The following is a 15,645-nucleotide window of genomic DNA, read 5'->3' as shown; positions in this document are numbered from 1 at the left end:
ATCCTGATCTGATGGTGTCAAATTTGCAAATGAACTGGAGCTCAGTAGTTTCTCTTTGGAGTCTGGTCCTGAAGTTGTTTTGCTGTAAGATGGCTACCTTTACATCTGCTATTGTGTGGCCAGGGAGGTTGAAGTTTTCTCCTACAGGTTTTTGTATATTGCCAGTCCTGATATCTGACTTGTGTCCATTTATCCTCTTGCGTAATGACTGTCCAGTTTGGCCAATGTACAGCAGAGGGGCATTGCTGGCATATGATGGCATATATAACATTGGTGGACGTGCAGGTGAATGAGCCGGTGATGTTGTAGCTGATCTGGTTAGGTCCTGTGATGGTGTTGCTGGTGTAGATATGTGGGCAGAGATGGCATCGAGGTTCGTTGCCTGGGTTGGTTCCTGAGTTAGAGTTGTTACGGTGCGGTGCGTGGTTGCTGGTGAGAATATGCTTAAGGTTGGCGGGTTGTCTGTGGGCGAGGACTGGCCTGTCTCCCAAGGTCTGTGAAAGTGAGGGATCATTGTCCAGGATGGGTTGTAGATCACTGATGATGCGTTGGAGAGGTTTAAGCTGAGGACTGTAGGTGATGGCCAGTGGAGTTCTGTTGGTTTCTTTTTTGGGCCTGTCTTGTAGCAGGAGGCTTCTGGGTACACGTCTGGCTCTGTTGATTTGTTTCTTTATTTCCTTGTGTGAGTATCGTAGTTTTGAGAATGCTTGGTGAAGATCTTGTAGGTGTTGGTCTCTGTCTGAGGGGTTGGAGCAGATGCGATTGTACCTCAGTGCTTGGCTGTAGACGACCGATCGTGTGGTGTGACCGGGGTGGAAGCTGGAGGTATGAAGGTAGGCGTAGCGGTCGGTGGGTTTTCGGTATAGGGTGGTGGTAACATGGCCATCGCTTATTTGAACTGTCTAGGAAGTGGACCTCCCGTGTAGATTGGTCCAGGCTGAGGTTGGGATGGAAGCTGTTGAAATCATGGTGGAATTCTTCCAGGGTCTCCTTCCCATGGGTCCAGATGATGAAGATGTAGCGTAGGTAGAGAAGGGGCGTGAGTGGACGAGAGCTGAGAAAGCGTTGTTCCAGGTCAGCCATAAAAATGTTGGCATATTGTGGGGCCATGTGGGTGCCCATAGCGGTGCTACTGGTCTGGAGGTATATATTGTCACCAAATTTGAAATAATTGTGCGTGAGGATAAAGTCACAGAGCTCAGCAACAAGTTGTGCTGTGGAACTAACCTCGTTATCTCCATATTGATTTATACCTGCCTCTGGAAATTTCCATTACTTGCATCTGAAGTGAGGTTCTTACCCACGAAAGCTTATGCTCCCAATACTTCTATTAGTCTTAAAGGTGCCACAGGACCCTCTGTTGCTTTTTAAGTCTTCATTTATTCACTCTAATTTAAGGTTTTGCATACCAGTAATAAATTTTAACGTTTTTAGAAGGTCTCTTTCTATAAGTCTATAATATATAACTAAACTATTGTTATATGTAAAGTAAATAGGTTTTTAAAATGTTTAAGAAGCTTCATTTAAAATTAAATTAAAATACAGAGCCCCCCAGACCGGTGGCCAGGACCCAGACAGTGTGAGTGCCACTGAAAATCAGCTCACGTGCCGCCTTTGGCACGCGTGCTGTAGGTTGCCTACCTCTGGCTTAGGGCATCTTCACCAGATGCAGCACAATTGCACTGATGTAAATTTGTAGTGTAGACCTACCCTTACAAGTAGGAGTAAATGGTAGAAAGGATGAGCAATGGAAACTTTAGGCTGAATATCGTGTATGGGGGGAGGGTGGGGTTAGACTGTGGAATAGTTTCCTAGGAAAAGGAGTAAAATTCATTACACAAGTTGTTTGAAACTAGACTGGGCAAAGTATCCAAGAATATACTATAGGGAACAATCCCACATGGAGCGGGAGGATGAAAACGAGAACAGGTATTTTCCATCTCTATTTTCTATTTTGCTTTTTTGTTTTCTCAATCACTTCCTATTACATATTTCAGCCAATAATTCACTTGCTAATTCATGAATGCTGCCTGTCTATTTTTATCTATTTGGAGGAGGAGACGTTGGCTTGATTCTGATCACACTGGTGGACAATAAATGATTAATCAGTAAAAATCATTGGGGCAAATCTGATCCACTGCCACTGATAGATGACTCTTTCTAGATAAAATTTATATATCTAGGAAAATGGTTTTTTGTTTTTTGGAAACATACACTACAGAGATGAGGAGAGACTCTTCTCTTGCAAATTTGGTGTGTTGCATGTTGCAAAATGATAGGGTACCCTGTAGACTATATAAACTAAGAAAGCAAAACAAACATTTAGCTTTTGTTGTGATGTTTTGGATTTGTTAGTTTAAAAAAAAACTGCACTGAAGACGTTTTCTATAATGTTACTTTTGAAGTTGGTCCCAAATCAAGAACTAGTTTTTATTAAATTTGGACTTAGAACACATTTTAGAGCAATATTATCACTTCTGGGAAAATTGACGTTATGTTGGATTTTAAAAAAATTGGCCTCCCTGTTAATTACTTGTTTTAGTCTTTTAGGAATCAAACAGAGGCTAAATCTGAAATTTGATACATGATTTTGTTGTGCATATTAGAAAGTTCTCTGAAGACCCCTGTTTGGCAAAGACTAGATCTTTACTGCAAGCCATGAAGTCGGCTCTGAGGGACCAAAGAAAGATTTTCTGATGCGGGGGCTGGTGTCAGCAATGATTGGCCTCAGCAGGTGATGGATTACGTGCGCTCGCGCGCGCTCTCTCTCTCTCTCTCTCTCTCTCTCTCCCTCTCTCTCCAGTCCTAGATTAAAGGAGCTATCCAGGCTATATGTGGTGTTCTGCGTCTAAGTGGTGGGACATTTTCACTTTTCTGTTTCAGATCCTTTCTGCAGTTTGTGAACAGTCTGTATTAAGCATAATAGATAATGTGAAATATAACTTGGTTTTACAACTGCGATTCAGATTTGGTGGAAACATGCTCCATATTGTAAATACAGCATTGAAATTAATAACCCAAGGATTCAGAGAGATTTATGGAAGTTAGCTGGCTTTGTACCTAGCTTGATCTGTTCTTTCAATTCCATATCCTCTTTCTTCCATGCATTAACACATGGTGTGGGTGCGATTGCACTTACAAAAGCAACCCTTTTAAAACAAAACAAAAACATTACACAGCTTGGGATAAGGTTTCCTTCCTCCTAAGGTCTTTCAGTTTTTGAGTTGTTTTCTGTTTCCCTTGCTCATCAGCTAATAATTAGTCTTCTGTAATGTACCTATAAAATAGGTACCTGCTGGTTTGACCCTGTATTTAGGGCTGAGAGCTGTACATAGACAGCGATAGCATTTCAAAATGTATAAAATGAAAAGTGCTATTTTAATGAGATCAGACTTGGCCAGACATTCATAGGTGTGTCTCAATCTCCATCTCCCTGCAAAGAGTCATAATTTGTAATGGGCACATCTCGGGAAGGAAGCCACCTCTCGGTCACCACCTGTTTGAGGCTTGGTATTAGTAATGCTTTTCAGCAGGTTTTGGGTAAGGAGCTAGAGCTTGTCAGTGCTAACTAAGGTGGGCAGGATGCTGTGCTTAATTTTGCCTGATTAGTGTATAACTGGTGTGTTCATACTTCTCTTCACATATAATGGGCTCTTCGGCCAATATTTTACTGTAACTTGGGTACTTACTATACTGTGCAGTTAGTGGAGGAGTGTGAGCAAAAGGTTTGTCTACATAGCAATTGCTTGATGAATTGTAACTCCCCTTTTGATTGATGATACAAAATTTGTTTCTGTACAAATAGCAATTCAGCTGCATATAATAATTTCAAAATGTTGTTGTAACGAGCAAGTTTTCTTTATCGCTTGTCTGCTTTTCCCCACCCCATCTACCGCCACTCAATATTCTGTCTTTCACTCTCAATGTTTCCTTTTAGTTTGAACTGGGGGGAAAAGTAGTTGTGCTGGCCTGCAATTTTTGGGATAGTTGATTCCAAATCTGATTAGTTGGCACATCTCCTTTAATCCCTCTATCAACAAAATGTTTTGGTACCGTGATACCAGCACACATCGTGTGAATAATTTAAAAAAATGCTTCCAGTGTATATTTTAAGTGTTGTTGGTATTGCAGTACTTCCAGCCCCAGACATGTTGGTATTTAAAATACTGGCTTTCTTGACCCATTGCAGGTGTCAAACCTTACAATTTCCCCATATATTTAAAAATTTAAATTTCCTGAGGGATTTCCCTTTTTGAAAGAGCCGTGTATTGTTTTTATGGATCAAGCAGAAGCTGGAATGTCAACACAATTTTTTTTAAATGCACGTAATTGTCGCCTTGTACAGTATACTACCTCCTTTTTTTAAATAATCACCCAAGGTCTACAAATTGGGGACTCTCAAACATAGGCCACTTCTTGATAGTGGTTGTTTGGTGGGCAACTCTTCGCTTAATCACAGATGTGTACCTCACTTTCCCTCCCCTTGGATTCTGAAACAGAAGTTGCTTCCTGATTTCTAAGAATGGGTGTCTTCAAGTCCTAAATTCCTTTTTCTGTGAAACAGATATCTCTAGGTATGCCAGACAGTGACAATATGACAATAGTACCCTTTATTATTTGATCAGAAAGATGGGTTTCGGTTATACAATAAATAACCTTATACGGAGAGGTGGTGCTCTCATGTAAGAGGTGTGTGCTATACCGTCTGTGACAGTGTACCCCATAAGGCTTTATGGGGGGGTGCTTATAAATGTATGTATGACATAACTGGAATATGTTTTGTGCTGCCTGTGCCATGTAACATATCTCCGTAAAGGTTATGGTCTACTATATCTATTCATCCTAGTTGTACATATATATCATTTTCTACTTGAGGTTAAGAATATGGGCTGTATGCTGGCTTGGTTTCTAAGTAAGCTTTGTGAGGCATTTAGTCAGCTTCTTTAGGAAGGAATTCGCCAGGTTAAGTACCTGATCAGGAAACACTTGGGGAGCAATGCATCGTGGAATGCTCCAATCCACATAAGAAGTCTTCCTGGAGACATGCAAGATACTAGGGTTACCATACGTATGGTTTTTCCCGGACTTGTCTGGCTTTTCGGCAATAAAACCCCCGTCCGGGGGGAATTGCCAAAAAGCCGAACATGTCTGGGAAAATGCCGGCCGGGCACTTACCCTCCCGCGGCTGCTCTGCTCCTCCCCTGACTCTTTGGCTCTGTTTAAGAGCCGGGCTGCCCGAGCGCTACCGGCTTTGGGCAGCCCCCATGCCTCCGGACCCTGCGCCGCCGGAGCCCGGGAGGGGAAGTACCTAGCTGGGGGCGCGGGGTCCGGAGGCAAGGGGGCTGCCTGAAGCCCAAGCGCTACTGGCTTCACGGTTTGCCGGGCAGCCCCCAGACCCTGTGCCCCCGGCCGGCGCTTCCCCCGCACAGCTGGAGCCCGGGAGGGGAAGCGCCCAGCCGGGGGCGCAGGGTCTGGAGGCTGCCCGGCAAACCGTGAAGCCAGTAGCGCTTGGGCTTCAGGCAGCCCCCTTGCCTCCGGACCCCGCGCCCCCAGCTAGGTACTTCCCCTCCCGGGCTCCGGCGGCGCAGGGTCCGGAGGCATGGGGGCTGCCCAAAGCCGGTAGCGCTCGGGCAGCCCGGCTCTTAAACAGAGCCAAAGAGTCAGGGGAGGAGCAGAGCAGCCGCGGGAGGGTAAGTGCCCGGCCGGCATTTTCCCAGACATGTTCGGCTTTTTGGCAATTCCCCCCGGACGGGGGTTTTATTGCCGAAAAGCCAGACAAGTNAAGAACAGGAGTACTTGTGGCACCTTAGAGACTAACAAATTTATTAGAGCATAAGCTTTCGTGGACTACAGCCCACTATGCATCCGAAGAAGTGGGCTGTAGTCCACGAAAGCTTATGCTCTAATAAATTTGTTAGTCTCTAAGGTGCCACAAGTACTCCTGTTCTTTTTGTGGATACAGACTAACACGGCTGCTACTCTGAAACCAGTAACTACAGTGGGTGTGAGTGATTGCTGGACCCAGGCTAAAAGGAGATTAGCCTGTGAAAGGGAGCATGCTGGAACTGGTGAGGAACTTATCTGTATTTAGTTTGATTAGACATAGATTTGCGCACTTTATTTTATTTTACTTGGTGACTTACTTTGTTCTGTCCGTTACTACTTGGAACCACTTAAATCCTACTATCTGTATTTAATAAAATCACTTTTTATTTAGTAATTTACTCAGAGTAATACCTGGGGGAGCAAACAACTGTGCATATCTCTCTACAATCAGTGTTATAGAGGGCGAACAATTTGAGTTTACTCTGCATAAGCTTTATGCGGGGTAAAACGGATTTATTTGGGTTTAGACCCCATTGGGAGTTGGGCATCTGAGTGCTAAAGACAAGCACGCTTCTGTGAGCTGTTTTCAGGTAAACTTGCAGCTCTGGGGCAAGTGATTCAGACCCTGGGTCTGTGTTGGAGCAGATGGGAGTGTCTGGCTCAGCAAGACAGGGTGCTGGAGTCCTGAGCTGGCAGGGAAAACAGGAGCAGAGGTAGTCTTTGCACATCAGGTGGCAGCTCCCAAGGGGGTTTCTGTGATCCAACCCGTCACACCGTTTGCGTAATGTGTGTTTATGAATAAGAAATGTAGATAGATATGCATATAACCTTGTATGTACTGTATATTAAAAGAATGCTAACATGACCCATAGAAGAATGCTACTTACTCATTGCATTTGTGACATTGCAGTTAAACGATGGTGGCAAGGCAGCTAGAGCCCAGGTCGGGATAGGTGATGTGGTTCTCACCATTGATGGGACAAGTACAGATGGGATGACTCATCTGGAAGCACAAAACAAGATCAAGGCCTGTACAGGCAACTTGAACATGAATCTGCAAAGGTAAGATTTTTTTTCTTTAATATCTGCTGAATGAACACCTCTAAATCATTTAGCTAAATGCATGCATTTGCTGGCTATAATTGAAGGATAATGGTATTGTAGGCCTAGATGTATTCATTGCATCTAGAAAATGGTTAGATACAAATGTGAGCAGATGGACTGCCTTTCCTAACCTGCAGTTGGACATACAGTAGAACCTCAGTTATGAACACTAGAGTTACAAACTGATCGCTCAACTACACACCTCGTTCGGAACCAGAAGTACACGATCAGCAGCAGAGACATCTTCCCCGAAAAAAGAAATAAAACCCCCAATACAGTACAATACTGTGTTAAACGTAAAAAAAAAAAAAAGGAAAGTTTTTGGAAAAAAGACAAGGTAAACAAATTGTTTCTGTGCTTGTTTCATTTAAATTAAGATGCTTGAAAGCAGTCTTTTTCTTCTGCATAGTGAAGTTTCAAAGCTGTATTAAATCAGTGTTCAACTGTAAACTTTTGAAGCTCTCCCCCTTCCTGGAGCTTTGGTTTTGTTAATATCTAACTGTATGGGATATGAGCTGAACTTTTGTTTTCCCAGGCTTGTCTGCTCCTGTAGCTCCTCCCTCCTGACTGCTCAGCCCACATCCTAGATTCTCTTTTTCTCGAGCCTCTTCTTCCTCCCTTATGTCTGGCTGGGAGAAAAAGCTGCTTGTTTCAGCAATTCTGTTTACACTTAGCTTTCCCCCTAAAACTCCACTGGTGCTAGTAGCAACAATGAGACAAATATGTCTCCTAGATGACCTGCTGTGAGTGGGGTTAGATGCAACAGTAGTTAAAACATTAGAGGGCAATCGACACTATTGGACTCGCAATTATTAGCACTAGTGAAGAATTTTAGGGAGGAAGAAAAGTGTAGTGAACCCCTTTGAGTCGACAGAACATTTCCCAGCTAGATCAGCATCTGCAAATGATGTTTCAGGCAAACGGTGCCAGCCTGTTACAGATGGTTTCTCAGATGTTGGCAGTCTTATGTTTATATTGTGAGTCTATACCAATGAGCATTCAAGTAAAAAGCTTTCTGAACAAGCTGCAGTTGGAAGGCTGTTAATCCTGTGAAGTAATGAAATCTTTTAAAAAGATAAAACCTTTCTACAGGAAATAGTCCAGTCTTGCTCTTTTAAACAAGTACTCAGGGCAGGCTATGAAGAAGTGACAGCTGATAAAACAATGTTATTCATGTGGGATCTGAAGCTGTTTTGCTTGAGAAGTTGATGGCCAGGGCAAACAGTAAGAACAAGGGGTAAAGTAAAGATAACCAGAAACTATATAAGTGGATTTGGGGACTAATACTCACTGTTTTGTATTTCTTGGATTATAAACTTAATTTCAGTTGAAGGAGAAGGTTTTTCTTGAGGGAAAGCTCAGGACTCTATCGGAGTCTGGATCCCTTTCCAGAAATTTTGCAAGAGTAGCAAAATGGGGGGAAGGGGGGTGTGCGCGCACGCACACACCTGTTTGAAATGTGCATGTTTGCATTGTCATATCACACCGAATTTTTATGATTTTATCACAATATATTGTTTCTTTGGCGGTCTCCATTAGGAGTCCTGAACTCTTATGTCATTCTGACGCATCATGTGTCAGGTAGAAGCAGCAGTCAGATTGTGTCCAAGATTCCGGTGCTTAGGACACTGCAATGGTTTCTCTCCTGTTTTTTCATAGTTCCTGTTTTGTGTACCTGCTGTCCGGGGTGGGCAAACTTTTTGGGCCGAGGGCCACATCTGGGTGGGGAAATAGTATGCGGGGCAGGGGGTTGGGGTTGGGGTGCGGGAGGGAGTGTGGGGTGTGGAAGGGGTTGCAGTGTGCAGGAAGGGGCTCAGGGCAAGGGATTGGGGCAGAGGAGGGGTGCGGGGTATATGAGGGGGCTCAGGGAAGGAGGTTGGGCGCAGGAGGGGGCTCAGGGCGGGGGTGCAGGAGGAGTGAAGACTGCGGGAGGGGACTCGGGTGCAGGGTAAGGCGGGGGCTCAGGGCAGGGGGTTGGGATGCAGGAGGGGTGCGGGATGTACGAGGGGGCTCAGGGCAGGGAGTTGGGATGCAAGGTACAGGCAGGGGGCTTAGGGCAGGGAATTGGGGGGCAGGGTGCAGGAAGGGTTTGGGCTCCGGCTCCGCTTACCTCAAGCGGCTCTGGGGTGGCAGCGGTGCGCTCTGGGGCCAGGGCAGCGCTGCGGCCCCTGGGGGAGGGCGGGGGCAGAGGGCTCTGCGTGCGCTGCCCTCGCTGCACCTCCAGGTACCTCCCCTGAATCTCCCATTGGCTGCTGTTCCCCATTCCCAGCCAATGGGCGCTGCGGGGGGCGGTGCCTGGAGGCAAGGGCAATGCACGGAGCCCTGTGCCCCCCTGCCCGGGGGCCGCAGGGACATGGTATCGGCAGTGTCTCGGGCCAGATCCAAAGCGCTTAGGGGCCGGATCTGGACCGCGGGCTGTAGTTTGCCTACCCCTGTGCTAGTCAGTCCCTGAAACCTATTCCTGCTCTGTCATGCCTGGAATAAGATGATGTGTTTCAAATCATATCAGCAAGTAAACAGAGGAAAAGAAGGCAGTACTCTGAAATATGAAGTGAAGTTCTCAGAAGCCATCTATTAATGATCTATCCAAGGAGTAGATCAGAGGCAGTACTGGTGACACAAATCTCCTAAAATGTTTCTCTGTTCCTAAATGTCTATGGTATTCCTGCAATCACTGATAATCAGCCTGGCTTCACTAATTTCAGTGGCCTTTCTGGAAGATACAGCTTGGGCTAGCCTCTCCACTCCTAAGATATGGAGGCCCAAGGGAATTCCCAAAACTATAGCTACCATTGTTCTGACTTCCAGGGTCATCTTATCTTCAACTAACTGGAATCAAACTATATTTTGCACCAGGGGAGGTTTCTTGCCTATGCCACTGATGCTTTGGCTTGCATTTCATAAGAACGGCCAAACTGGGTCAGACCAAAGGTCCATCTGGCCTTCCTGTCTTCCAACAGTGGCCAATGCAAAGTGCCCCAAAGGGAATAAACAAAACAGGTAATCAAGTGATCCACCCCCTGTCGCCCATACACAGCTTCTGGCAAACAGAGGTTAGGGGACACCATCCCTGCCCATCCTGGCTAATAGCCATTGATGAACCTATCCTCCATGAATTTATCTAGTTCTGTTTTGAACCCTGTTATAGTCTTAGCCTTCAGAACATCCTCTGGCAAGGAATTCCACAGGTTAACTGTGTGTTGTGTGAAAAATAATTTCACTAGTTGGAATTCTGAGACTCTCAAAAATAGGGTGGATGAGTCTTCCAGTACCAAACAGCTGGTCTCTTAATGGCTCTTATCAGAATATTAGCCTTTTTAATTCAAAGATGTCAGCGCACCTCAGAAGTAACCCAGCCCCTGCAGCCATCGCCTCCTGGGAGCTACTCTGTGTTATCAGTGTAGAAACTGAAATGGCACAATCCTGCTTAATTAGAACATGAACAAAATTGATTAATAACAACTCCACATTTCTCAATGCTGAGTTCAAACTATCCAACCCTTGTATTTCTCAGGTGAAACTTTGGAGCATGATTCTTAATGTTTCTTCAGCATTAGCTACCTGTTCTGGCAAGTTGAAAGGACCTCATTCTTTGAGAACCTGCTTGAAATGAAAATAGAAGGGCTTCTTAATAGGTGTATATATATTTTTCCAAAGATTGGATCAACAACAGAGATTTTTGAGCATGATGGTTACACAGGAGTTAAAAAGCTATGGTCATGTTATATGTGGGCCTTTTAAAAGATTTTCCTGTCTATGTTACTAAGCCCTGAGCTTATTAAAGGTGACAGTTATTTTTTTAAACAAAAATGAATATACTTTTTGCATCATGTATTGGATTGTTTCTTCTCGTCACTCAGTTTGGACCATGAAAATAGACACTTTGACCTAGTATTCTGGATTAGCACAATGCTGCAATATTTGACTTCAGACACTACAGAGGAATGTTAAGGTCAAAACCACTTTTTTATTTTATTTTATCTAATGGTGTTGGGGGAAGGGAGGAAAACACTTGTTTTAGCTGACAGTGCTTCTTTAGGGTTAACAGGAATCAGTGGTAAGGTATTTTTGTAGGTGCGGAGAATGGGACATCATGTCTCAAGCTGATGGCTGTGTGCTCTGAATGTAATGTCCATATGCTGTATTCTGAGTTGAAAGAAATCAGTAAGGTGAAAGAGTGGGGAATAAGGACTGAAATATACTTTGTAATTCAAAAATCTTTTTGTTTAGTGCGAACATTGACTGACAATGGGCTCCTGATATAGCTTTATTCTAAATGCTATAAAATGATCTATAAACGTTTGTCAATTCCTGTATTTCATTCTACTGGTTGTAACATGAAACAATTTTACACAGTTTGCTTATTCTGAGATTAACAATTGCTGGCTTGTCTGCTGATGCAGGTTGATATAATCCTTCTAAATCTTTTAAATAATTGAAGTTGGGAAGCCTTCCAAAGATGAAACTGCTTGAACCCTCTAGATATTTCATGAGGAGATAACTTACTGTCTGTGTAATCCACCAAACAAAGTGGAATGTCTTCCTTGGGGCTGGCAATCTTCAAAAGTTACCTTGGTGTTGCTGTTTTTAATTTGAATGCCAAAATATTGGGCAACTCTGAGAAACACAGACTCAGTTCCTGTTCTTGAGTGTAATTTTAAATTTCCAAATCTGCACAGAGAATAGATCCCTGAGCCTGTGTGGAGTCCTATTTGAAGTACTTGGCTGCAGGGGTGTGGTTCTTAGTGTAGGGTTGTGGTCTGTATTTTATAAGACAATGAGGTAAGGCTTATAAACAGAGCAGAGAGGGGGGAGAGACTAGAACATTACAATAAGATAGCATGGTTACTCCTAAAATGCATCACTTGTGATGTTTTTCCACACCCTCATTCCTCAGAGGGACGATGGAAGGTCTTTTTTTGTGTGTGTGTGGGTTGACTGGGGGAAGAGAGTAGGGTTACCATTCGTCCGGATTCCCCCGGACATGTCCGGCTTTTTGAGCTAAAAATAGCGTCCGGGGGGAATTTGTAAATGTCCAGACTTCCCCCTCCCATGCAGACAGCACGCGGCTAACAGGGCAGCCGGACGGATGGTGCCACTTACATGGGGCTCCGACAGACAGAGAGAGCCCCTCCTCCGCTTCCCCTGCAGCAGAGATCACTCCCTCCCTCCCTCCCTGCATTCGCAGATCACCTCCGGCAGTCTGGAGCTCCTCCCCAGCACGCTGTTCTGAGCGGCAGGGTAAGAGGGCCAGGGGGTTGGAGAAGGGGCAGGGAGGTTCTGGAGGGGGCAGTCAAGAGACGGGGGGGGGTCAGGAGTTCAGGGGGGGCTTTTTGGGAGGGGGTGTGGATAAGGTTTTGGGCAGTCAGGGTACAGGTAGGGGGTAGGGTCCTGGGGGGCAGTTAGGAGGGGGGTCTCAGGAGGGGGCAGTTAGGGGAGAAGGAACAGGGAGGCTTAGATAGGGGGTGGGGTTCTGGAGGGGAGTTAGGAGCAGGGGTCCCAGAAGGGGGCAGTCAGGGGACAAGAAGCAGGGGGGCGGTGTTTGGGAGTTCTGCGGGGGGGGCTGTCAGGGGGAAGGGGTGGGGAGAGGGATCGGAGCAGTCGGGACAGGGAGCAGAGGGGTTTAGATGGGTTGGCAGTTCCTGGGGGGGGGGGGCTGTCAGGGCGTGGGGAGTGGTTGGATGGGGCGTGGGAGTCCCAGGGGTCTGTCTGGGGGTGGAGGTGTGGATAAGGGTGGGGGCAGTCAAGGGACAGGTAGGGGTTAGGGTCTCAGGAGGGGGCAGTTAGGGGACAAGGAACAGGGAGGCTTAGGTAGGGGGTGGAGTCCTGGGGGGCAGTTAGGGGCAGGGGTCCCAGGAGGGGGCAATCAGGGGACAAGAAGCAGGGGGGAGGGTTGGGGGTTCTGAGGGGGGCGGGAAGTGGGAGGGGCAGGGGCGGGGCTAGGATAGGATGGGGGCGGGGCTCCTCCCATCCTCTTTTTTGCTTGCTGAAATATGGTAACCTTAGGAGAGAGGTTAGGAGGAATTGAATGATGCAAGAGAGGTGGCTTGCCCAACTGGTAGGGAAGGGCATTTCATGGATGGTGGTTCATTGCTCCTTTTTAACTCTGTTGAAATCATGGTGGCTTTATGACCTGCACAAAGGGATGCCAGGCAAAGGAGATATTCTAGTAAATAAAGTATGAAACTTGATGCTTTTTTAGAAAATACTGTTTCTGTTTATTACTGTTTTCAGAAATACTTCTGCTGCTGTTTGACTACCATAACAAAACTTTGAGTTATCATTGCAATTGTGTGGTGCATGTTTCTAAGGTTAGACATACTTAAATGAAAAATCAAGTCCTTTTTTGTAGTGAACTGTAGACGTGGTAAGGCATATAAATAATAAAATTTCATGTAATATGTGTATTCTGAAGCACTCTCCATGTGAGAGACACTATCTGTGCATACAGGAAGACCGAGTTCATGTCCAGAGAATGTGTAGTGTAAGGCCTTGTCCTGCATTGGGATCTGCTAGCATGGACTCTGAAGTCAGTGGGACTGGGGTTCGTGATGGTGGGGGGAGGTCTTAGGAAAAGGTTATTAATGTCTCTCTCTCATTTGGACTTTCTTCAAGTCTTGAGATAAATATTTAATAACTTATTTAATGCTGACTTTAAATGCGTGGTTAGTGTTCATTGTGTTCTGTGGAAAACCAGTTCAATCAATTGGCAATTTGTACTCAAATGTTTGCAGGAGAGTATGCCTCTGTAGGGAAAATAAATGACTTTATTTTTCAGAATAAAATAGTACCATATATTGGTCAAATGTGTAATTGTTTGCTATCCTAGGAAGGAATCAGAATCACAAGTATCACAGTTAAAAAGGGATCCTTTCCTGGAGGCTTCCTAAGTACAGCTGTATAAATTCATACTTGCCAGATGTGCAAGAGTAGTAAATCTCTAATATTAAAAGTATTCTCAGGTACATATTTTTTAACATGTATTAAAAGGCATGTCCCATAAGGGCGTATTTCCAGCATTCTTCATTAGGGGATATTTTGTTTTTGCTGATTCCTCACATAGTAATTGGCTCAAATAACTGACTTTTGTAGAACTTGCAGTCCTGTTCCTCACATCCTTCATTTTGTTAAAGTGAAATGCCTTTTGTAAGTTCTGAAAATATGCTTTTATGGGGTGTGTCCTTTCTTCACCCTCCTCTCAAAGACTTTGTAGCTCTTTTGCTCCCCGATATTTTATTTTTCAGTCAAAGTACTTTCTTGGTTCCCATGAAGACTGATGGAAAACAGATGTTGGCTTTTTTAATGTATTTCCAGCTTGAGTAAATAATTATGTAAGCTACTGAAGTGTATAGCTAGTCAGAATTTCTATTTTAAATGTGTTTTCGGGGGGGAATATTTCTACAAAATCCTTTCTCCATGTTTTTACAGTTCGCAAAAATCAGAAGGGTAAAGAACTTGGATTTTACCGTTACGTGAGGTCACATCCGTCAGATTTCTGGAAAATATTGTTATTGCATTACTATTAATAGAAGTGCACAGGCATTGAGAAGAGACTATATAGTACTCTGTGGTCCAGTAATGTTTAGTGTTCTGAAGTAGCAAGTATCCACCAATGCTACACACCAAAAAAGTCTCTGCTGTTTTACAATTTTATCTTGGTCAGATGCTGACATGACTTTTCGGATGAGTTTCCTTTAACTATAAAATAGTGCTTAAGGATGGAGTTTTCAAAAGTACTCCCTTTGGCTTCAGTGGGAGTACAGTTAGTCCACCGGTGAGCGCCTGTGAAAATGCCACATTAACTCCCTAGAATGGTTATCTTGATGTATGTTCTGGTTCTGTGGGGGAGAGAAACTGATTCCATACAGAAAGAATAAGGTGCCATTAGTAATAACCGAACTTCTTTTATATAAGTCCTGCCCACTGAGTCCCTGATCTTATAAACACTTATGCATGTGAATAGTCCTATTGAAAATATTTCCAGTCAAGAAAATATACAAGAATTTTGAAGTGGTGTCCCCCCTCCCAGTGTGTTTTGTATGTGTGATTTTCCAGAATCTGCTTAACAACTCATCATCCAAGCGAACAAGATCAGTTCAGTTTTGTATGGCTTTTTGTTGGCTTCACTAGAAGAGCCACAAGCAACGAAATCAGGCTCTGTGGTGGTTTGCCTTTGTTCGAGCACAGTTTGTCTATAAGCTCCTTTTAGCAGCTCCTTCACTGGTTCATACAAAATGAATGCCAGGACAGTCTGCTTTTAGAGATTCTGAGCATCTACAGCTCCCATTGAAGAGGCCCAATTATTATTGATACCGATTGTATTTTTAACTCATTCTCCACTGTGTCAAGTCTGTACTTAGAATGTAAGCTCCTCAGGGCAGGCATGGTGTCCGATAGCTGTACTGTGAGGTGCCTACCTCACTTTTGGGTTAATTAAACTATTAAAGTAACATTTAATGATAAAACTTAGTTTTAACTACGTGCTGCTCTCATGGTGAAACTGGGACCTTGTTCTGAGTGGATGCTTGCTTCGTTTTCAAGCCTTTTCCCCCATAACCCATCAAAACTAGATTTTTTTTTCTTTTCTGTTTTTTTTTTTAAAGTTGATATTCTCAAGAGCTCTAATTCCAGCAGTTGGAGTTTTAAGAAAAACACCAGGTATCACATGCCTCACGATAAAACTGGAAATTGACAGTTCTGGGACTTTTTCCTACT

At 44.4% G+C, this 15,645-nt stretch overlaps 1 protein-coding gene across 22 annotated transcripts in view; it reads left to right on the top strand.

The window, feature by feature from the left end:
- PDLIM5 (PDZ and LIM domain 5) overlaps window positions 1-15,645 on the top strand; it is a 198,906-nt gene that overhangs the window by 54,442 nt on the left and 128,819 nt on the right. For all 22 annotated transcript variants that reach the window (XM_034772224.1, XM_034772231.1, XM_034772225.1 and 19 more), the window contains exon 3: window positions 6,737-6,888. In XM_034772224.1, the coding sequence (XP_034628115.1) occupies window positions 6,737-6,888 (152 nt within the window). The remainder of the gene's footprint in view (window positions 1-6,736; window positions 6,889-15,645) is intronic.

The sequence above is a fragment of the Trachemys scripta genome, chromosome 5 (genome assembly GCF_013100865.1).
Source record: "Trachemys scripta elegans isolate TJP31775 chromosome 5, CAS_Tse_1.0, whole genome shotgun sequence".
Lineage (NCBI taxonomy): Eukaryota > Metazoa > Chordata > Testudines > Emydidae > Trachemys > Trachemys scripta.
The sequence above is the reverse complement of the archived record's forward strand: the minus strand, read 5'-3'. Positions and strand labels throughout refer to the sequence as shown.